Here is a 23,987-nt window from a genome sequence, read left to right as displayed (position 1 = left end):
ACTTGGACTCCCCATCCTTCATTTTCTTCTCTGCAAAGAGAACAGGTCTGTTTGAATCTTTATTGTTGATTTCGGAGAGCAGCTGTACCTTACCGGTGTGTCCCAGGCTTCTCTGGGTGCAGGCGGCTCTCTGAGCTGCTAGGTGACGCAAGCCGACGCGATCGTGTTTTCTCTTAGCACAGCGGTGAGGGCCCAGCCGCTTGCGCTGTAATTCAGGGATTTGGCGTGACGGTCAGTGATGCGAGGACCCAGGCTTTGGTGCCATCACTTTCCATCTGTGAGTTTTTGGCACCTTCAGCCCGCTCGTCACTGCAGTGGCCATTTTAAGTCAGGGAAAAACTTCCGGCCGCCATTTTTGATGCAAAAATTGCTGCATTTTTCTCCGGAGCCATTGGAAGAGCGTCGAAGGATGTAGGCTGCAACTTGAATTACTCTGCCCAGTCATCCGGCGGACAGTCGTTCTCAACCACTGACTGAAGCCTGATTAGTGGCATGTGAGGTTCTTGGTCCTTTCATTAGGCCAGCCTCCAGCTTTTAATTCAGCAGGCGCTGGGAAAAATCACAGATTGTGTTCAGGGGTTTTCTCTTAGTGGCAGCTGAGATTTCCAAGGTAGCTGGCTATTCTTCCTCAATTACTTCTCATTCTCCATCATCTGGATTGTTTGGCCAGGAGGCTGACAATAAGTCTCATTCAGTTGATGGCACACATTTTTAAAAGGCAAGCGGAAAGGAACATGGCTTTTGAATAACTTGTCAATCTGCATTTTGGCAAATATTTTATTATAAATAGGTAAAATAGTACAAAAAGCAAATGTGACATTTGGAAATGAAAATCTTTTTGAGTTGAAAAGCCATAATTGGAGACAACAATGGTCTATATACACAGCATTGGGCATTTTGCAAATGCAGCCATACCAAATGTGAATTGTCTCAAATTCTGCCTCATAATTTTTAATTATCGCAGAGACCTCAAATCCAAAGCTGATAAATTATCCTCCATTGGCGGGACGTCTGCAAAATACCAGGTTTTCAAATTGATTTTTCTGGCTCGTAGTTTTTCCAATGTTTTCTGTAAGAAAATGGGTGAGAAAATAATCTAAATAATGAATAAATGGCAAAAGTATAATAGAAACACTTAGAAGTTTAAAAGTGACCAAAATGTGGCACGGGTGGTTTCTGGCAAAAAGATATAGTCAAACTCCTGGACAGTTGCAATGATTTTTTGGTGGTGGTAATTGCCATTTTACCTGCTCTGGTTTTAAATAACCAGTAGCCTTTGCTTAACAAAAATTGGCACTGGAATTGCTAAGCAATTGTTCTCTGAAGTGCAGTCATCTTTGCAATGGCAATCCCAGCGGTTCCCATTGCGATCGTTAAAAAAAGCTACGCTGCTAAGCAAGAATCTCCTGTGACTTCCAACTTCCTGCTGGCTTCCCCCCAGCTGTCAGTAGGGAAGCCACTTAGTGGCTCCAGAGGAGGCTGGAAGGTGGGGATAAGTATTTGAGTGAAGCAGAAAGTGTTGTGGCAATTGCATGCGGGCTGGGGAGTAGTGTACTGGTGGTGTGAGAGTGGAATATGAGATCCCTGGAATTGTTTACTCCAAGGCTCAGGATAAAAAGTGACAGAAGCAACTTTGCAAGCTTCTCTGCAGGCTTCCCCACTGACTTTGCTTGTGGGGAACTGGCAGGGAAAGTTGCAAATGGTAATCCTTAAGGCGTGGTGACTAGAACTTTGAGAACTGGGTATAAGTGCTACTTGTTCAGCACCATTACAAGCTCAAACTTCACTGGAGTCTAATGCATTCTATCATTTATGCCAGTGGTCAGCAACCTATGGCTCTGGAGCCACATGTGGCTCTTTCATCCCTCTGCTGTGGCTCCCTGTCGCTGGTTGGCTCCACAATTGTAAAGGTTTTCGGTTAAGACAGGTAGAGGAAAACGGACGCCACTCTAGGGGGAGACTATGGTGGGGGAACCAATGGTTGTATAGTTGGGAGACAACAAGGAACAACGTGGTATTAAAATGATTTGACTTCTGGCACTTCCCACATTTAATTTTTTGAATTGCAAGCAGGATGAATTCTCATGCTAAATATGGCTTAAGTCAACGCCTTAAGCTTTCAAATTCCATTTGATTCACAATTAAAAGAACAAATACAAACCAGCAAAATTAGATCCTGGGATGGAATATTATAGTGTGTTGCAGATTTCTTACCTTTTGGAATTCTTTTGCTCTTTCCCTGTTCTTGGCGTAATTTTCTTTCCTGTCTTTCTCTTCCTTTCTGTTTTTCACTTCCGCCAGATTATTATACAGTCTGCCAAAACGTAGGAAGTTGTTCCGGTTACCAGTAAATTATTCCAAAGGCAAAAGTAGTGTTTAGGGGAAACTTCCAATCTCTAGTCAAGACATCAGCAGAAATAGTCATTCTAGACCCTAAGAGCCGGACTTCCTTGTGGAAACGCATGGGGACCAACCCTCTCCAATTACTTGTACCTGTTGTACCCAATCTGGCAGGAAGGGTATTCTCCAAGCACTCAGCAGGTGTGATCCAGAAGGAGACCCTTGTTTGCTATCACCTGCCCGTTGGTGCATTCCCCCCCCCCCCCCGGTTTGGCTTTTGTAAGGCCTTGAAAATTTGCCTTTGTGCCATATGTGTGGGATCCTGGATGTATATAGAACAGAGGTGGTATTCAGCCAGTTCTAACAAGCCAGTAGTGAAAAATTTGAGTAGTTCGGAGAACCAGCAAGTACCACCTGACTGGCCCCAACCCTGATCTATCTGGTGATCGGTTTATTGCTGCCTCCCGATGATCGCTGGGTCTTTTTTTATTGCCCTTGCACAGGAGAAGGGAGCCGGAAAGCAGGACAGTGGGAGGGGAAGGGGGGGGGAATACTACAAAAAAATTCTAACTAAATACTATTCACTGGAGAGTCACTGAATAGCTCCTGTTAGGCCGAAGACTGAGGTTAATCTGGAGAGTCACCAGGAGGAACAGAGGGAGCGTCCTCAGATTTACCTAAGTCTCCAGGCAATTGGGCCGTAACAATACCCATTCAGTGACTCCTCCCACGCCCCACCTTGGAAACTGGGGATTTCGCAGTATCCTTCCCCTGCCACGCCCACCAAGTCACGCCCACAGAACCGGTAGTAAAAAAAAATGAATCCCACCACTGCATTAAAGAACTCATCTGGCTGGCTGGCTGATCAAATCATGGCTTGTGCTTTATTTTTTCATTTGTTTTTTTATATTGTGTTTCGTGTTTTGGTCTGTGTAGAACAAAAATGAAAAGGAGATGGGCAACCATATAAATCAAATCAATATACAATATGCGTTGATGTGACACCTTTTATAAGCTGCACCGATTGGGACAATTCAAGGGGCCAAGATTATGGCCTGCAAAGCCAACATCAAAGGCAGCTCTCTGGATAAAATGACACCAGTTTAATTTCTCTGAAGTTGAGAGAAGGTGCGGTACCTTGAAGTCCTTTGCTGCATTTGTGCCGCGCCCGCTCTCCTGTCCAGTGGAGAGCACCTTTTTTCTTCCACTTTCTTCAAAAGATTGACAGCTGCCCCTGGGATCCAAGCAGGATATGAAACACAACAAGGCTTAAATTAGAGAAATCTCCTAGGACAGGGAAGGTGAAGGTAAAAGCAATTCTTCCCTTGCTTTTCATGCATTTCATTGCACATCATGCGGCAAACGACGTTTGCATAAAACTCAGGTGCGAGAACAACTACAGAAATACACAGGGTTCCCCCCCTCCCCCATGTCATCCCTGCACACCCTCCTCAGAATGTTAATGAATCTCAATATTCCCAAATTAATTTTAATCAATTCATTGTTTGGATGATAGCAAAGGCCACAACCAGGAGGTTCTTCGGGTCTCAAACTCAAGGCCTGCGTGGTGCTTAGCTCCTGGCCCAGGGGGCCGCCCTGGAAAGAGTGAAAGACTGCCTTGTGGTGCAGCGAGCTCCGTTTTCACTGGCAGAGGGCTAGCAAGCAAACTCAAAGCAAAGCAAAACGAAGGAGAAACGTTTCCCCTTTTGCATTTGAGCATCCAAGAAGGGACAGGAAAGGAGGAGGGGAAAGACAAAGAAAAAGACAGGAAGAGAGCAAGGAAGGAAAAAAGGAAAGGGGAAGGAAGAAGAAAGGAAAATGAAGAGGGAAGGAAGGTTATAATGAGAGGGAGGGAAGGTCTGAGGAAAGTCCTGCCTTAGCATTTGACCACCACAATGCCCCCCCCCCTCGCCAACACGAGTGATGTCAAGCTGACCACGCCCATCCTGGCCACGCCCCCCCGTTCAAACGCAACCCTGATGCGGCCTTCAATGAAATCAAATTTGACACCTAAAGGATCATTCACATTTCATACTTCTCTCCTTCAGTTTATACTTGTTTGCCAATAATTACCATGAGGCGACCGGTTCGCTTTTCGTTTATGCGGTTGTGGTTTTTTCAGTGGTAATTCCTTCGGCTGGGTCTTTTCAGAGCTCCGCTCTCGTTTTTTTACTTTCTCCACCCTTTTCAAAGATCTCTCGATGAAATCTCTCTTCTGCTTCAGAAACGCTTCCTGTAGGCTGCTGTGGACCGGTGCAAGCTCTGACAATATAACTGGGGACAGGGGGGAAAAGAGATGTGCGTTTTTACAGATAGGAATAGTGTGATTTTCAACAACCTCAGAGCCAGGCCCACAAAGCACTGTTCTTTTCAAAAATATATAACACATTGAGTACACTGAGGGATAGAATCAAGATCATGTGAAGTGTTAATACCACTTTATAATGCCTTGGTAAGGCCACACTTGGAATACGGCATCCAGCTTTGGTCTCCACGATGTAGAAAAGATGTGGAGACTCTAGAAAGAGTGCAGAGAAGAGCAACAAAGATGATTAGGGGACTGGAGGCTAAAACATATGAGGAACGGTTGCAGGAACTAGTTATGTCTAATCTAATGAAAAGAAGGACTAGGGATGGCACGATAGCAGTGTCCCAATATCTAAGGGGCTTCCACAAAGCACCCAAGGGCAGGACAAGAAGCAATGGGTGGAAACTAATCAAGGAGAGAAGCAACTTAGAACTGAGGAGAAATTTCCTGACAGTTAGAACAATTAATCAGTGGAACAGCTTGCCTCCAGAAGTTGTGAAAGCCCCAACGCTGGAAGTCTTTAAGAAGATGTTGGATAGCCATTTGTCTGAAAGGGTATAGGGTTTCCTGCCTAGGCAGGGGGTTGGACTACAAGACCTCCAAGGTCCCTTCCAACTTTGCTATTGTATTGTATTGTAAAGAATAATAATACGTTCGAGGGTAAGAAACCTTTTGGAAATGAAGACAACTAGCTGAGGTGGCGCAGTGGTTAGGGTGCAGTACTGCAGGCCACTTCAGCTGACTGTTATCTGCAGTTCAGGGGTTCAAATCTTACCGGCTCAAGGTTGACTCAGCCTTCCATCCTTCCGAGGTGGGTGAAATGAGGACCCAGACTGTGGGGGCGATATGCTGACTCTGTAAACCGCTTAGAGAGCTGAAAGCCCTATGAAGTGGTATATAAGTCTAACTGCTATTGCTATTGCTGCAGTATTTTAAACGTATGCATTTAGCTATAACCACCATGTTAACCTTGCTAATTTAATAACTGCAATGGTTCACTTAACAAACCTGTCAAGAAAAGTCACGAAATGGGGCAAAACTCACTGAACAAATTTCTTACCTAGCAACGTAAATTCTGGCTTCAATTGTGGTCGTAAGTCGAGGACTGCCTGTCTTATCTGCCTGGATGTTACAGTTTTTAATTCAAGCTGCTATCATCTCTGAATATCCAGAGGCTCTGATTTACACTCACATATTTGCCATATACCACATACATACCGCCTCTGGGCTTGGAATTTGGATCCAGATTGTTTGGGGGACTTTCTGGTGGATCGTCCAGCTGAGTGAGAAATTCATCCACTTCTGGATTCAATGGGAAAAATCCTCTGCTCTGTCCCAAAAATAATACATGGAATATGGTAAGCAAGACGTTGTTGGCGTAGTAAGGGTTGACACATTAAAAAGGACAAAACCACTGAAAGGAGGCACACCTGCCTAAATCAAAGAATAGCTGAAGTTAAAATAAAAGTATTTTAATTGGAATATAATGGCCTTGAGGCATTAATTACAGGTAGTCCTCAGCTTACATCCACTTGTTCAGTAATGGTTCAGCACCAGAGGTGATATTCAGCAGGTTCTGACTAGTCCTGGAGAACTAGTAGTGGCTATTTTGAGTAGTTCGGAGAACCGGTATATATCACCTTGACTGGCCCCGCCCCATCTATTCTCTGCCTCCGGAGTCCCAGCTGATCGGGAGGAAATGGGGATTTTGCAGTATCCTTCCCCTGCCACGCCCACCAACCTACAACAACAGAATCGTTAAACATTTTTGAATTCCACCAACTGTTCAGCGCTGAAACCGTTAATGTACTATGAAGCCGTTACCATGGCAACTCCACTGTGCTGTACAGTAGAAGCCATTTAAAGGCACAACAGGCTGCATCTTAACAGAACAGTCTTACCCCCCACAGTATTTGTCTCTAGAGAGTAAGTCATCTGCGTACCAAGTTTGGTTGAAATTGCTTGAGGCGTTCCAGAGTTATGCTGGAATACACACACATACACACGCCAATTTTATATACATACATACATACATACATACATACATACATAGAGGGAGGGAGGGAGGGAGGGACTAGTCCCTTAAGTCTCAGCCATTGCAGCAGCCGTGTGGTCACATGATCCTGCTAACTTGTGTACCTGGCTCATTAGCGCCTTGGGGTTTTCCACAAGCGAAGTCAAAGCTGGTAGGGATGGTTATAAGTCATTCCTGCCTACTGCTAGTTGCTGCCTGCACAGCTTGTACTGGGGGGGTCTCCCAGGTGCTCTCCAGTTTTCCTCAACTCAAGTGGTGCATCTTAAGGTTTCAACAGCAATCAGGATTGCTGTCGCTAAGGGATGTGACTGCCGGCTGCCAGCAGTTCGACAGTTCAAATCTCACCAGGCTCCAGGCTGACTCAGCCTTCCATCCTTCCGAGTCGGATAAAATGAGGACCCAGATGGTTGTGGGCAATAGGCTGATTCTGTAAACCGCTTAGAGAGGGTGTAAAAGCATCTGTGAAGCGGTATATAAGTCCAAGTGCTATTGCTATAATTCATCTGGCCAAATCAAAATGTGTCTATTATCACTACACACACACACAAACACACACACACACAGACACACTCCACCTTTTTACCTGGGGACAGTCCTTCGCTTCCAAATGATCACCGTGTATAAGCTCTGATTCTGCAGTGCTGATGTCATTAGAGCTTACTAGCGTCAGATCTGGTTCTTCCATGATGCCCCTTCCTGTAAGGGTCTCCTAAGAAATTAATTACAGGAAACAGTAAACCATCGTAATTTCTACAAAAAAACCCCCCGCACATTTATCTGCCAGAGACAAACATTTGGTTCAAAAACTGCATCATTCTATCCCAACCCCTTAGGGCAGGAGTCTCCAAACTTGACAGCTTTAAGACCTGTGGACTTCAGCTCCCAGAATTCCTTAGCCAGCCATCATGGCTGGGAATTCTGGGAGTTGAAGTCCACAGGTCTTCAAGTTGCCAAGTTTGGAGACTCCTGCTTTAAGGCAAAAGGCCATGTCATGAGTCATACCAACCAAAGAGCTAAAGTTGACAGAATAGGACCATCACTTTGGCAATACCCCATCATGGACCTTCTTTAGCCTATGTCTATTAATTTGTGGTTCTTCTTTTCTTCTGGCATTTGAGCAACTGTAAATTAAACCGTGTTATTTTTATACCTCTATGTACTACTATATACTTTTATGTTTTAATTTGGCTAAACGGCTTTTGTTAGCTGAAAATCAATGCGTTCCCCTCTAAACAGAGCAGCTTCAATGTGATTTACTACATTTTAACTAGGGGTGTCAAACTCGATTTCATTGAGGGCTGCATCAGGGTTGTGTTAGGTGTGGCCAGGGTGGAACCTGCATGGGCCCGTTGAGCCCGTTTTTGCTGGCAGAAACATTGCAGGCCGGTCCTTCACTATTTGCAGGCAGCTCTACAGGCCAGATCTAAGCATCCCACGGGCCGGATCCAGCCCCAGGCCTTGAGTTTGACACCCCTGATTTAAACCATCTCCACCTCAGATCCCTTAGTCCCGTGATGGCGAACCTATGGCACGCGGCCACAGGTGGCATGCCGAGCCATATTTGCCCGCATGCGAGCCATCAGCTCCAGCGCGCAGCCAGCTGATGTTCAGCCTTCCAGAGGGCCAGCGGAAGATGTTTTCACCCTCCCCAGGCTTTTGGAAAGCCTCCGGAGCCTGGGGAGAGGGAAAAACGGGCCCAACGGTCCAACCGGAAGTTCAGAAACGATCAGTTTCCAGCTGCCAGAGGGTCTCCGGGACGCCGGAGGAGAGCGAAAGGAAAGCCTCCGGAGCATAGGGAGGGTGAAAGCTTCCTCCCCCCCCAGGTGGTGGTGGTGTTATGCATACAAGCATGGGGGTCGCACGCACATACACAGGTGGGCGGGGCGCATTGAATGCACACGATAGTGCACGCATGCACAATTTTGGCGTGGCTTTACAAAAAGGCACGCCATCCCTGCCGTAGTCTTACCCAAACAGGGACGCGGCACTGTGACAAACGGGAATCCGAGCTTTTAGTGTGGATGGCACCCATATTTAGTTGTGGAAACATGGCGGGCTGCCTGATATTTTCCTCAGCAGAATTCTGAAAGGGACTGCCAGAGTTCATTTCTTGAGGCCAGCCCAGAAGAACTTTCGATTTTGGAGAACTCTGCCCTTGCGTGGAATTTAGATCACATTGCGCGACGTCAGTTTCTATCAATCTGTTCCTGGTCCCCGTTTCGTTGTTTTCGTTGAACGACATTGCGGCTAGTTCAACAAAACAGAGGCTCTCTTCCGTTGAGCTCATGTCCTCTTTAGCCGATTCTGTCCTCTCCTGGGTACTTTTCCTCGGGCTAAAACTCGGAATGATCTCGTACATGGAGGTCTGATCTTCAACAGGAGTGAGGCTGCGAAGTGTTTCAATGGACGAACAGAAATAACGAAAGTCGCTGTCATCTGGCAGGTCCTCGTATGAGCTCGTCTCGGATGAAATAACGACAGGGTCCTCAACGCAGTCCTTGTTTAGCTCGAGGTTTTCTTCAGGGTTGAAACTAAAGGCTCCGGGTCGACCAAAACTATTGTGCAAAGTACTTTCCAGAGACAGGGGTTCAGACAATTCTTCAGCAACGAGTTGAACAGCTGCGGAGTGGCAGAAAACTGTTTTTAGGTGAGGTTAAGTACGCATAAATTCAGAACATGACTGAAGTTTTAGAAGGCTGAAGCAGAGAACGGAGCAATTATTACTCGTATTAAAAAGTAAATAAAGTAACCTTCCACTAGGTCAGACCATCTGCTCATCAAAAGCCAGATGGTTGCTTCAGTCAAGATTCTCAAGCAAAGGTCTTACCAGAACTTTCAAGATCTGAGAGACTGAAAAAAGAAAATAAACCACACTCCGCTACCGTGTTTCCCCAAACATAAGACCGAATCAGAAAATAAGCCCTAGATGATTTTTCTGGATGCTTGTAATTTAAGCCCTACTCCAGAAATAAGCCCCAGTTAAGATAATCAATCAGACAGATGCATTTAGTACCGTATTTCCCCCCAAATAAGATCTAATTGGAAAATAAGTCCTAATCCGTCTTTTGGAGCAAAAATTAATATAAGCCCCGGTCTTATTTTTGTAGAAACACAGTACTAAGCTATAATTCTTCACCAAAAAACATTTCTTTCCTAAGGTATAGAATCTGATTAACCAAATCATAATGATTATTTCTCAAAAAGGTAAAGATTTTCCTGCCTGGTTGTGTCTGACTCTAAGGTGCTCATCTCCATTTCTTAGCCAAGGAAGCCAGCACCGTTGAGTGGTCATGTGACCAGCAGGACTATATGCTGAGGCTCATGGAACGCTGATACCTTCCCAACGAATTGGTACCTATTTATCTACTCACATTTGCATGGTTTTGAACTACTAGGTGGGCAGGAGCTGGAGCAAGGAACGGGGAGATCACCCCGTTGCGCAGCACTCAGGTTTCGAACCCAGGCTGCCAGCTTTCAAGCTCACAAGCTCAGCGTCTTTAATGCCAGATGCAAATGTCATGAAAGCCATGAGATGCCAAAAAACGAACCAGCACAGCTGGTAGTTGGTTTGTCATCAAATGTTTTTTTATATATATCTCGCTTAGCAATATAATATTGTTCTACTGTTTTAAAATGTTTTTAAGATTTTAATTTAATATACTGTATGGGAGCCACCCAGAGCCGTTCGCTGAGATGGGTAGCTATAGAAATCCAATGAATGAATGAATGAATGAATGAACGAATGATTGAAAGAAAGAAAGAAAGAAAGAAAGAAAGAAAGAAAGAAGGAAAGAATGTCTTTGCTTTAAAATCTGCTGGGGAAAATTAGAGAAGCATGAATCAAACTGAATCTTTGGAACCTAAACTTCGAAGTTTAATAGACATAGGTCAGCACCTATTCAAATATCCCATTTGTTAATAAATTATTACTTTTAAAAACATTTTCCCGACTATAAAGACCAAGGGAGTAAACAATTACCTTGCCTTGGCTGATTCATCCTTTCATCACTCTGTTCCTTGAGTTGAGAATGGCTTAGGTTTCCTCTGCTAAGAAATAAAGTACTGATCCTTCCCTCTTCTATGGTAGAAGATGTTAAATCTTGACTCTTAGATAAATCTGAAACCTATGGAATATAAATGCACGAGGGGTGATTCAAGGTGTCGCATGAAAATTTCATGACAGATTGCTAAAAACAGTTGGGGGTTTTCTCATCTTAACATATGGAGTTCTAGTGTTACTAACAATTTGGTAGAATCGGAAAAACTGGTACTGAAATGGCGGCAGAACAGATGAGCAACCATCCTGCAGCAACAAAACTGTTACTCCATTATACCGGTGGTCTCCAACCTTGGCAACTTTAAAAACTGTGGACTTCAACTCCCAGAGTTCCTCAGCCAGCTTTGCTGGCTGAGGAACTCTAGGAGTTGAAGTCCACAAGTCTTAAAGTTGCCAAGGTTGGAGACTACTCACTATACAACCATGAGGTGTACTTCACTGTGACATAATTGACATCGATACAGGTAGTCTTCAAGTTATGATCAAAACTGAGCCCCAAATTTACATTGTTAAGCGAGACAGTTCAGTGGGTTTTGCTCCATTTTATGAACTTCCTTGCCTGGGTTGCTAAGTGAATCAGTGCAGTTGTTAAGTTAGTAACATGGGTTGTTAACAGTTAATTCCCCATTGCCTTTCCTTATCAGAAGGTCATCAAAGGTGATCCTATGACCCCGGGACATGGCAACCGTCATAAATATGAGTCAGTTGCCAAGCAGCTGAATTTTGAACACATGACCATAAGGATGCTGCAGTGGGCATTAAGTGTGAAAAATGGTCAGAAGTCACTTTTCCCAGTGCTGTTGTAACTTTGACTGGTCACTTGTTCTGTCCCCCCTTCACGGCTCTTAACAAACAGCAAGCAGACAAACTTAAAAGGAAGTCTTTATATCAGTTCTCGGCTCAGACTGGCTTTGAGCCCCAAAAATAACATAAATACAGTCTCTGACTAGATAACGGAATGAAAAACAAAACAACTCTTACAAGCAATGCACTTCTCCAAGTGTAGCCTTGAATCAGGGTTGCAGGAAACACCAAAGCACTTATCCAAGTGTATCAAGCAATGTTGTACCCACGAAGGAACGTTGACTCCTGCGACTAGGGCGTGGCAGCATCCGTGCTTTTATCTCCAAACCTGCCTCTAACAAGCCCCAGCTGCATAATGAATCTTGTATCCCGAAAAGACTCACAGCAGACATCTGCTGAGTCACAACAGTCACTAAATGAACTGTTGTAAGCCGAGGACCCTCTAGCTAAAGTGTCAGAGTCTTAGTTACCTATTTGCCATAATGAATGTACTTTTGAAGGTAATTAAGCCAGAGCTGACTTTTCAAAAGAATAATAATTCTCAAGCAGGTAGGCTCACTCTTGAACTTAAAAATGAAGGGGAATCAGAACATTTTGAAGTCTGGAACAGATTTTATGATAGGCGTAAGACAAGGTGACAAGACTGGAACAAACTGTATATATTGTGATTGGACAGAAGGATAGATAATGCACTAAGCAGGCTAATAGTTAATGGTTGAGACTAATTGTGTATAATGTGAATGTGTGGTCACTTCGAGTCTGCGGTACTGCATTGTTTTAAGAGCCAGGTGGCGCAGTGGTTAGAGTGCAGCATTGCAGGCTACTTCAGCTGACTGTTAGCTGCAGTTCGGCGGTTCAAATCTCACCGGCTCAGGGTTGATTCAGCCTTCCATCCTTCCGAGATGGGTAAAATGAGGACCCAGATTGTTGGGGGCAATATGCTGACTCTGTAAACCGCTTAGAGAGGGCTGAAACCCATATGAAGCGGTATATAAGTCTAACTGCTATTGCTATTTTAAATGTAAAAATATCAAATCTCACCGGCTCAGGGTTGACTCAGCCTTCCATCCTTCCGAGGTGGGTAAAATGAGGACCCAGATTGTTGTTGGGGGCAATATGCTGACTCTGTAAACCGCTTAGAGAGGGTTGAAACCCATATGAAGCGGTATATAAGTCTAACTGCTATTGCTATTTTAAATGTAAAAATAATAAAAATATATTTCAAAAAGATAATAATTCTCAATTTTCTTCAGTACGTTCAGAGAAGCGTTGTGAGATTTGTGTTGGAGAACACACAAACCAGCATACAGAGAGACTGCAGTTTAAACAGGCTTTTACTTTCATGGAAATAGAGGTATCAGAGTCCATCAAACAGTCCAAGTCATACACGGATAATTCAGTCAGTCATCAACGTCTCTCAGTTAAGGGATAATCCAAATAACATAGTCCAGTATCATATAATCACTTCGGTACACAAAGTTTGCTAGCAGTTGCAAAACCTACTATAGCTCAAGGCACTCAGATCAGATCAGCCCAGCATCTAACGAAACAGAGAGCTAACAGTCGTTCTGGCTCCCTCTTATGGCCGATTGAGGAAAACAGCAACCAATCACATTTTACAGTATGATTTAAAGAAACAGGTACGACATTGTTACATGATTGATATATTGCCAACCCAACCGTTAGATTATATTCCTAACGAAAAATACCTTGCTTGAATCTTTGCTGCTGTGAGATATTCTGCACTGAGAGAGTGTTGAGCAGATATCAAAGTCAGAACTCGGTTTCAAAGGCTGAAAAAGTTCACGGTGGAAATTTGGAAAATTTCTTTCAATATCAGTAGCATCAAGTCCAACCGCTGGATCTGAAACAAATGAAGTGGAATTTTCAGACAGTACCACCACACACGTTTATTTCAGAATTTAACTTTTGTGGATTGTTACTTTGTAGTCATGATGGGAACTCTATAAACCAGTGATAGCGAAACTATGGCAGGCCTGCCACAGGTGACACACAGAGCTGTTCACCTCCAGCGTGCATGCACGCACCAGCCAGCTGATTTTCGGTCTTCCGGAGGGACTGGGAAGGCCGTTTTCGCCCTCCCCAGGCTTCAGGAAAGCCTCCGGAGCCTGGGAGGATGAAAAGCAAGGCCAACAGGCCACCAGAAGTTCAGAAACTATCTATTTCTGGCTTCCAGAGGGCCTCTGGGTGGCTGCTGGAAGTCATGCTTGCCCTCTCCAGGCTTCAGGAAAGCCTTCAGGGGGCGTCGCGCGTGCATGCGCAGGTGGGTGGGTGCATTGCATTGCGGGCATGGGCACCTGTACGCACACACAATTTTGACATGCCTTGACAAAAAGGTTTGCCATCAGTGCTATAAACCTAGGGCAGGGGTTGCAACCCGTGGCTCTGGAGCCACATGTGGCTCTTTCATCACTCTGCTGTGGCTCCTGTTGCCAATCAGCACAATTTTGAGAGGAGCTTCTGGGGGTGGGGTGGGGGTGGAGCATGGCGCACCAGACAAGACTATATGGCAAGGGGTGGATTTTCCTGTCAGCTCCACAATTGATAGGGCTTTCAGTTAGGACAGGTAGAGGAAAAAGGATGCCGCGCTGGGAGGAGACTCTATGGTGCGGGAACCAGTCGGCTCCAGAATTAAACAGGGGTCTTCTGGTTAGGACCTTTGTTACTCTTTTAAGTATTTAAGATTGCCGATCCCTGACCTATGGTGACCAAATTGTATATTAGGATGGAATCATAAAATTGGAAGCAAAACGGTATGTTGAGTACGTAATAGGAACGTTTGGCCATTAGTAAAAAAAATAATAATCTAATATTGTGTCAACAGGAAATACCAACTCAATGCAAATTTTCCTAGACTGCAAAATTCAGAGAAACAGCGACTTTAAAATGCAACATTAAAACAATACTTTTTTCACTCTCATAGCTTCAGGTCTATTGTGTAACTACAATTCTCCTGATCCACTTCACATAGAGTGTGTGTGTGTGTGTGTATGTATTTCGTACTGCGTAATAGAATATAACATTAACACATTACAAATTCACAAAAACAGCATATAAAGTGCCTATCAAAATAGAGCAGTGAATTATTCTAAAACCACACAGCGGTTTCATGGTGTATTCACAGTGATGAATACAATTATGCATAAAATTAAATTATGTATGAGCAGTTACTGGGGTGGATAAGCCCATGGCCGGATATCTACATTGTTTAAATAATTGGACAGCAATGCCCTCAAGATGATGTATTTCATGCAGAGATTCAGGGAGCCTCCTGGGGAGGGGAGGAGTTTCCATCACAGTATGTTGTAAAATTTGTGGAACATTACCACAATCCCAATCACTGCACACAATACAAACAGTATATTGCATGGGGAAACAATGAAGAGAGTTAATTTTTCTGAATGCTTTGAAATATTCCATTTTATCATCTTCTAATTACATTACCATGGCCAGAAGACACATTACTCAGTGATGACCAGCTGAAATCCTTTCTGTATTTGTTTATTATTTGCTGGATTTTGCTTCCGTCGTATTCCACTTCTTCGAAAGAGAGGCGAGAACTGGGATGCTTTGAGGAGTCCTCAGATTTTTGAAGAAATGAAAGAGCGCTTGAGCTCTCCTTTGCTGGGAAGCTGAAAACGCTGGTCTGAGACTTGGCTGCACAGGATTCTGCAAAGCAATTGCAAATAATTCTCAACTTTATTCAAGTAAAAACAAACAAACAAATGTTTCTATTTGCAAGAACTGGGTGCTTAGTGTCTTATATTTTCATATCAGGTACAGCAGGGGTGTCAAACTCAAGGCCCGGGGGCCAGATCCGGCCCATGGGGTGCTTAAATCTGGCCCGTGGGGCTGCCCTAGAAACAGTAAAGGGCTTGCCCCCGGTGCCTCTGCCAGCGAAAAAAGAGTCCGGGAGAGCTGCAATGTGTTGCTGGCAGAGGGTTGCAGGAGGCCATCGCAGCCGAAAATGGATGTTGTAAGGCCGCAAGCGGGAGCCAGTTTTCGCTGGCAGAGCTCTTGGGCCACCAGTCACCCCCGACACGAGTGACATTGTGCTGGCCACACTCCCTGCTCCCCATGAGGTCAAACTCAATCAGGATGCCGCCCTCAATGAAATCGAGTTTGACACCCCTGAGGTAGAGCTTCACAAACATAGGTTCTAACTCACTACCTGTGGCGGTTTTCAGTCCTCCCGATCATAGTTATCTCAAAGGTGCTTTTTCAAAGGGCAACTGGACTTTTTTTTTCCTTGATGAAAAAGTGTTTCATTTCTCATCCAAAAAACTTCATTGGTTATGATCGTGGCGGGGAAGGATAGGTACTGAAAGCGGAGAAAAAACAGCCCAATTGCCTTTTGAATAAGCCCCTTTGAGTTCTTCCTCATTCTATTTTTTTTTAATTTATTGATGCAAAATATAGTTGTTGTTAGTTGCGAAGTCATGTCCAATCCATTGTGACCTCATGGATAACATTCCTGTGGGCCTTCCTGTCCCCTACCACCCTACCATTCTCTGTTGTTTCTTTCGTCTTTTGCTCTCAATCTTTCCCAGCATGAGGCTCTTCTCCAGTGAGTCCTTCCTTCTCATTAGGTGGCCAAAGTATTTAAGTTTCTTCTTCAGGATCTGGCCTTCTAAAGAGCAGTCAGGGTTGATCACCTCTAGCACTGACCAATTTGATCGCCTTGCAGTCCAAGGGACTCGCAGGAGTCTTCTCCAGCACCAGAGTTCAAAGGCCTCCATTCTTTGGCGCTCAGACTTCCTTATGGTCCAACTTTCACAACCATATATTGCAACTGGGAAAACCATAGCCTTGTCTATACACACTTTATTGGCAAGATGCAATATATGTATGTATGTATGTATGTATGTATGTTGTCTGTCTGTCTGTCTGTGTCTGTCTCTCTGTCTGTCTGTCTGTCTGTCTGTCTGTCTGTCTGTCTGTCTGTCTATCTATCTATCTATCTATCTATCTATCTATCTATCTATCTATGAGGGTTAGGGTCACTTTAGTTGAACTTGCCACAAACTTACCTTTACCTGCAAGACTAATATCCGAGTTGTAATTTTTTATAAAGTTGGTAGCAGAAGGAGTCACTGAAGAAAAATAGCTGTGAGCTACTTGTTGTGTACAAGTTGTTGGCACTAACAAACCTGGAGACCAGGCGTTTGAAAGTATTACCTAGGGCAAGAGTGTCATACAAGAGTCTGAGTACTGATTACTACAATCACAAGTGCTTCAAATCAAAATTTCCTTCTTTCTGAGCTCAGTTCAAGTGTAGAAACCTCCATGTAGTCAATGGTCAGCACATGTCAGGTTCATCACTGCTCAGAACAGTCAATCAATCTCATTCTTGCTCTCCTCCTCCGTCCCACCCACCCACTTCCCAGCAAAATCCCCCAGACTACACCCGTACACTCATTCGTCACACACAAAACTCACAAATCCAACTAACACACAAACACAGGTTCAGGCTTGAATTGCTTCCCAGAACGGTATACAAATCATGCACCACAGATCAGCTGATCGTTTTAGTGCTCATATTTGGCTATTTCTCATCACAGAGCCACGGTGAATAAGAGGCTCTCAGAGGAATAGTAAAGCAATTCAAGACACTTTTAGGACTGTTAAATAATTTTTTAAAAATCTGTATTTTGTACTATTATAATATAAAATGCAATATGTCATAGCAGTATGCCTTTTAAAATGCTTTCAAGAAAGGTAGCACTTTGTTTGCAAATGACTTTTAAATCGAATCGGAATAAAGCTTAACGTTCTTTTAAATAAGATACTGAATTACCATGCTGTTATTTACATACATATCAAGCAATACACTCTTTGTTGTATTATTTTTGCCATCTAAAAAAATATTGGGGAAATGAATGGAAAGAAAAGGAAAACCGTGATGGAAAACATATGCAAGTTAATGTGGCAGATGGAGCTCCTTAGAGCAGGGATGTCAAACTCACAGCGTCGTCACGTGATTTGTCTGGACTCCCCCCTCCTTTGCTAAACAGGGCGTGGACATGGTCAACACATGACGCATTTGCTATGGCCCTCCAGCAGCAGATTCGGACACTGAGGAGGTTGGAGAGGAACATAGGCCAGTCCTGGGGGCTGAGAGAAGCTCAGACAAGGGCTCTGTGTCGGAGGCAGAGAGGGAGCTAGACAGCAGTGAGGCAGAGGAACAGCTGGAGCCTGTTCTCAGTGTGCACATGACCTGCCAGAAGACAAGAACATCTAAGAAAGCAGGGTCAACTTGCGAATAAAGGTGCACCTTGGAGGAGATTGGCCCCTCCCATAGGAAACCAAAAAGGAGCAAAGGGGGAGTGGGCTTTTGCAGGAAACAATTCGTTCCGTTGGTCGTTTCAAGAGAGGAAAGTTCTGTTTGTGACTATAAGAGACTCTGTGCCAAGTTTTGCCTTGCTCTGCTTTTGGAAACTAGTTATCTGGCAGCTCTCCAAGAGAGATAAGGTTCGTGTTGATAAACATTCCTCTGAGAGACTGTTTGCTAAGCCTTGCTTACAGTGAATGAAAGGAATTCACAGTTGTATAAATAAAAGAGGTTTTGCCGGGACCCAGACTCTGCTTCGTGCATGTTTAAGGAAGCCTAGGTCAGAACAGCATCCTGCCCACGGGCCGGGAGTTTGACAGCCCTGCCTTAGAGCTTCTTACGTAACGGGAAGTGTAAAACGTGAACAGTGCATTGGTCATGTGACTTCCAGGTTCAGAGTACTCATGAACAGTATTTAAAATGCAAAGATTAAAAGAGAACGAGATTGTTTAAAGCAAAAGGTACAATTATGTAACATACTAAACACTAACTTTTATGACTTACTTGGCTGTTTGGCCTCAATAATGGATCAGGAGATGGAACTCTTCTTCCATTATCAGCAGAATAATTTGATAAATGTCGATCTGCAGAAGTAAATTCTTTGGAGTGGACTGGATATAAAGAGGAAGCAACATGAAGCAGCTAGTAAGCCATGATGCACTCGAGTTTAACTCTATGAGGTCACACAGACATACCGTATTTTTCGGAGTATAAGATGGGCCTTTTCTCCCCCTAAAAGTGTGTGGCAATGTTGGTGCGTCTTATACACCAAATACAGCCATTTTTGGCCTCCCAAAGCTCTGCTCCGCATCCCATTTTTGCAAAAACAGGCTGTTTTTCACAAAAACGGAGGCTTTGTTGCCTTCCCGCAGCAGCACTCTGCAAGCTTCAGCAGGGCTGGACGAAGGCAAAAATGCCTGTTTTTGTGAAAAACAGGCGGAAAATGGGCCATTTTTCACAAAAACGGAGGCCTTTTTGTCTTCCCCCAGCCTCCAGAAGCACTCTGCAGGCTTCAGCAGGGCTGGAGGAAGGCGAAAATGCCCGTTTTTGTGAAAAACGGACGGAAAATGGGCCATTTTTCACAAAAATGGAGGAGTTTTTGCCTTCCCCCAGCTCCCAGAAGCACTCTGCAAGCTTCAGCAGGGCTGGGGAAAGGCAAAAATGCCCATTTTTGTGAAAAACGGGTGGAAAATGGGCCATTTTTCACAAAAATGGGGGCGTTTTTAGCATCCTCCAGCCCTGCTGAAGCCTGCAGAGTGCTCCTGAGGGCCAGGGAGGACAAAACCTTTTTTTTCTTACTCTCCTCTTTGAAATCTTGGTGCATCTTATAGTCTGAAAAATAACAAGTGATGGTAGACAATAATTGCAACAGTAATTACACAGTATATCTAAACAGGGTTACTCAAACCTTGGCAACTTTAAGATGTGTGGGTTTCAACTTGTCAATCCCGCTTGGCTGGGGAATGCTGGGAGTTGAAGTCCACACATACTGAAGTTGCCAAGGTTGAGAAACGTTGATGCCAATGCTTGTTAAATATCCGTGACAGCGATTACAGAATATTTGTTAAACATGAAATACACGCATGGCTATTTCAGGGAGTTCATGTTGATTACCAACTTGATAAAAAAATTGAACCCCACCACCGCTCCTGCTGAAAAGGAATAGTTCTCTCAAAATGTAAGTCCTCTCACCTGAGTCATACAAACCATTAGCTTTCCACATCGATTCATTGTCGTGTGATCCTTGTATACGCTCCAGGCTTTGGCCAAAATCTAATCCTTTATCATCAGCCATAGAAATAGTTCTTAGCAGATCTATTTCTTCCTGTAAATCCTCAGTTGGGCTTTTACTAGGTGGTAAGTTATCAATTTGGGGAGTGAGGAATATATTTCCAGTAAGATGCTCTTTGTATGCTGAAATTTCTGTAGCAACAAGGAAAGGTGCATTAGAAAAAGGCTATACTTGCTGTTCAACTGTCCCACTGGATCCTACAGAGTAGATATATCCCAAATCTTCTCCTTTAAAAGTTGCCACTTAGGGTGACATAGGAGGCATATCTTTTTGAGGGTCCCTGCCAGTAGTGGGTTTTGGCTCCCGTTGCAACCAGTATGCTGCAACAGGAGCCGGGCGTGCACCATGGGCACGCACAATGCACACACATGCGCACCCACCACCTGTGACGCTCCAGCTGCTCGGCGGAGCATCGTGCAGGCACCGTACGCTGCACAGATGGCCCACTTCCTTCAAATACAGGTAAGGAATGAGGAAGGGCCCTCCAAAGCACCGTTCCGGTACGGTGGCTGCTGTTTCTGGCAGGCACCGGTACATGCGTACTGGAGCGTACCGCCTGCAACCCACCACTGGTCCCTGCCCTAATGGAACATTCTTCCCCTTCAGATACATTAAGATCTCACTAAATATCTATGGAGATTCTTAGTTATCCAGGTCACATTTGTCCCAAAGGTGCTTTCCCAAGAGGCAACTGGACTTTCTGGCTTTTCTTTTGAAGACGTTTCGCTTCTCATCCAAGGAGCTTCTTCAGCTCTGACTGGATGGTGGGGAACGGAAGGATTTATACTCTTTGCAGACAGCTGTTCATTTGCATCCTTTTTGATGGTCATTGAGGCCACTTGGAGGTTTATCTGTGTCCCCAAGGTCACCTGAGCCTCCTTGGAACTGTTCAAAGGACTGTGTTGTAGAACAGAAAGGACTGTTTATCTTCAGTCTACAACAAAGTCATGTCAACAGTTCCAAGAAGGCTCAGGTGACCCTGAGGACACAAGACAAATCTCCAGGTGGTCTCAACGACCCTCAGAAAGGATGCAAATGACCAGCTGTCTGCAAGCAGTATTCATCCTTTCATTCCCCACCATCTAGTCAGAGCTGCAGAAGGTTCTTGGATGAGAAGCGAAACCTCTTCAAACCATAAAAGTCCAGTTGCCTCTTGAAAAAAAGACCTTTGGGACGATTAAGACCTCACCCTTTTAAACTTCTGGAAAGCCATGAAGAGCTGGCTTTCTTCCCAGGCCCTGCATTGTGAGGTTGGAGACTCGATTGGATTGGGCACCTGGTTTCTCTTGTTTATTGTATTGTACTATGTTTCATTAAACTGTTGTATTGTTATTACTCTTGTTCGCTACCCAGAGTCGCGTCTCACAATATAGGTGACCAGACAAATCTTTTAAAACAAGCAAATTGTCAAGGACTGGGGAAATCAGGAGATTCAGGCAGTTCAAATGAGTATAAAGATTTATTGCAAGCTGAAGCTCTACTACAAGAATCTGGCCAACTGGCCGGTTAAAGGAAATGAGCGGGAGATAAGAGAGGCATTCCAGATGGGCTGGACTTAAAATCTCTTGCAGGCTCATAGGGACTCATGACATGACATGTTTGACCCCCTCCCTTGGGCTCAGCCTGGTCATCTCCTACACAAATAAAGCTATATTTTGCAGTTGCTCCCCTGTAATATTTTGTGTGGTAACAAGAGAGTATTTTTATGTTTTAGGGTTTGTTTTGAAAACTAGTTCAATGTTGCTTTTCACAAGTTGCCAATAGTATATCTATGCCAACATCTTATGAATGATGCATCAATTATCAACCATCAATAGTATATTGTATCTTATTTTTTTCTTGTTTTTGACAATCAACTAATGAGAAAACAAAGAAGCATGAGACAAATCTAGGTATCCTAAAACCTTGCATCATAGCAAGGCAAAACTCCTTTTTCCTAATCCAAAGGAGCATTTTCCCATGTACATACACAAAGCTTTTATATAAACTATCTTCAAGCTACCACTACGGCACAATAACTGTACAGAACAAATCACAATGTCCATCTGATAAAAACACTACCAAGGTATTCCAAAATGAGCTAAGGCAAGTTGAAGGGCAGGAAAGAAATAGTAAGAGTAGAATTGAATGGAAGAGATATTGTGATCTCTCTTCCAGGTTGCCCACCATTGTTTCAACAATATGCTTCTGCAGTTAAATGAAATGAAGTTAAGTGCTTCAGTGCAGAAAGAGACATGATTTTGATTAGCGTTACACTGTCATAATTCACCTGTAGTGGAAAATCTGTCGCTCCTTGGGGTGTCAAGCTCTTGTATAGCACTGAGTTCATGCTGCTCCAAATCCAGTCCTGGTTTTACTTTGACCAAAGGCGGTTTTGAATGCCTCTGTTTCTCTTCTCTGGTCCATATGCTCTGAAATGACCCTGCAAAATAAAGATATGTTCAGACCCAGAATTGATGAGACAACTATAGAAACTTGGGACTCTGGACTGAGACTTCCCCTGTTAAATCTATTCTTCTGTGAAGGAAGCTGTTCTGCCTGCAATATTGATGTATGCATCTATGTGTATTTACCCATGTAGTATGGCTGTAATATTATTATTTATCCTTATTATCTTCTTTATTCCCCCCTCTTATTGGCATGAGGATAGCGATAGCTTAATGTCACGGCTCCTTCACTTAATAACCAAGAAAGAAACCACTCAATTCCATTTTGCAGAATTAAATGTACTTTTACTGATTTTTAAGTAATGAGAAGCTAAGCAAAGCTGGATCTGAGCAAAAAGGCGCGAAAGCATTAGATATCAATACATGATTCATTCCCCTCCCCTTGGTACCCCAGTCCATAGTCCAATCGTATATCTCCACAGCTGTCAGGTGGGAGACATCTTCAAAAATCATCATCAGGTTGGTATGCTGGGCAGTTGGCCTTGGCGGGAAACTCCCCTCCTTCCACATGCGCAAACGATTGGTGTGAGCAACTCCCAAGTAACAGTCCTCCTGCACATATTATTTCCCTCACCCAAATATCATGCCTCCCCCCCCCCCCCCCGTTTCAATGGCAGCCGAAAAGCAAGCAGCAAAACAGAGGCTGACACTATTGCTTTGCATGAGAGTTTCTGCACCATAGATGTTAACAGATCTATTTCTTTCTGTAAAGATTCAGTTGGGCGTTTTTACTTTTACTGGCTGTAGTTTATCAACTTTGGGAGTGAGGAAGACATCTCCAGTAAGATGCTCTTTGTATCTTATTATTTGACCAAATAAAGCATTCATTCAATCATTCATTATTCCACCATTCCTTCCTTCCTTCCATCATTCATTCATTTCACCATCCATCCATCCATCCATCCATCTGCTATACTGACTGTGAAAACAAAAGTGACAATGGTCTGACCTGAACTCAAACCATTATAATGTATCTCCAATGAAACTGTATTTTATGAAGGCTCTTCAGTTTCAAAAAACAGACCACAAAAAGAAAATAATTGAACAGGACAGGGTAACTGAGCCAGAAACACGAATTGACACTTCAATCGGAAGATTCTCAGCCAAAATGTTCAAGACAGGGGTGTCAAACTCGATTTAATTGAGGGCCGCATCAAGGTTGTGTTTGACCTTGGATGGGGGTGGCATGGACGTGGCCGTGGGGGCATGGCCAGCTCGATGTCACTTGACGCTCCGTTTTCAGCCACAACAGCCTCCTGCAGCCCTCTGCCAGTCCTCTCCCTGAGCTTTGATTTCACTGGCAGAGGCACTGCGGGCCGGTCCTTTGTTGTTTCCAGGGCAGCCCCGTGGGCCAGACCTAAGCACCCCTTACGTTTGACGCCTCTGGTTTAAGAAGAACCAATAAGACAAAGAAAGCCATCCAACACTCATCACAAAGTTCAATGGGTTCTTCTTACCCATTTGTTCCACTGAATCCACTTTTTGAAACAAAGAATCGTTTTCCTCCGGGCTGTTCATATCATCAAAGTGAACCTGCTTTGGGGTACCATCTTCTGCTTCATTAAGGAGCACACTCAGCAAACTGAGGCTATCGGGTTTTTCCTCTGTCACATCCCTGCACGGGCTTAACTGAGTAACCTGTAAAGAAGAAAATGACATCTTTTCAGATATAAAGCCCCAATGTACTGAGACGAATGTCTGTTCACGCAAGATGACTTTCTATGCCTTGTTGCATGGCCCAGGTTTGGTTTAAAAAGTCATCCAACCTTCTTGAGACCAAGAAGATGGTGGATTTTATTACAGGAACACCTCTAGTTGTTGTCTTTTAATGTTCACAGCTTAAGACTTAAGA

At 44.0% G+C, this 23,987-nt stretch overlaps 1 protein-coding gene and 1 non-coding gene across 2 annotated transcripts in view; both read right to left on the bottom strand.

Moving 5' to 3' along the window:
• Positions 1-142: 142 nt before the first annotated feature.
• Positions 143-23,987, bottom strand: part of CEP295 (centrosomal protein 295) — a 56,826-nt gene continuing 32,981 nt past the window's right edge. Inside the window, exons 16-30 of the mRNA XM_032219913.1 lie at positions 23,593-23,773; positions 21,958-22,110; positions 19,589-19,819; positions 18,401-18,507; positions 16,596-16,743; positions 15,010-15,234; positions 13,254-13,408; positions 10,663-10,807; positions 8,653-9,302; positions 7,267-7,392; positions 5,867-5,978; positions 4,414-4,614; positions 3,478-3,574; positions 2,215-2,314; positions 143-1,069 (exon numbers count right to left, since the gene is read on the bottom strand). Coding sequence (XP_032075804.1) covers positions 956-1,069; positions 2,215-2,314; positions 3,478-3,574; positions 4,414-4,614; positions 5,867-5,978; positions 7,267-7,392; positions 8,653-9,302; positions 10,663-10,807; positions 13,254-13,408; positions 15,010-15,234; positions 16,596-16,743; positions 18,401-18,507; positions 19,589-19,819; positions 21,958-22,110; positions 23,593-23,773 — 2,745 coding nt within the window. The 3' untranslated portion in view covers positions 143-955. The remainder of the gene's footprint in view (positions 1,070-2,214; positions 2,315-3,477; positions 3,575-4,413; positions 4,615-5,866; positions 5,979-7,266; positions 7,393-8,652; positions 9,303-10,662; positions 10,808-13,253; positions 13,409-15,009; positions 15,235-16,595; positions 16,744-18,400; positions 18,508-19,588; positions 19,820-21,957; positions 22,111-23,592; positions 23,774-23,987) is intronic.
• On the bottom strand, positions 17,048-17,129 carry LOC116510856. Its single transcript, XR_004255690.1, has one exon. It is a non-coding gene; the product is annotated as a small nucleolar RNA U2-19 (small nucleolar RNA).

The sequence above is a fragment of the Thamnophis elegans genome, chromosome 6 (genome assembly GCF_009769535.1).
Source record: "Thamnophis elegans isolate rThaEle1 chromosome 6, rThaEle1.pri, whole genome shotgun sequence".
Classification (NCBI taxonomy): Eukaryota; Metazoa; Chordata; class Lepidosauria; order Squamata; family Colubridae; genus Thamnophis; species Thamnophis elegans.
This window is presented reverse-complemented; position numbering and strand designations above follow the sequence as displayed.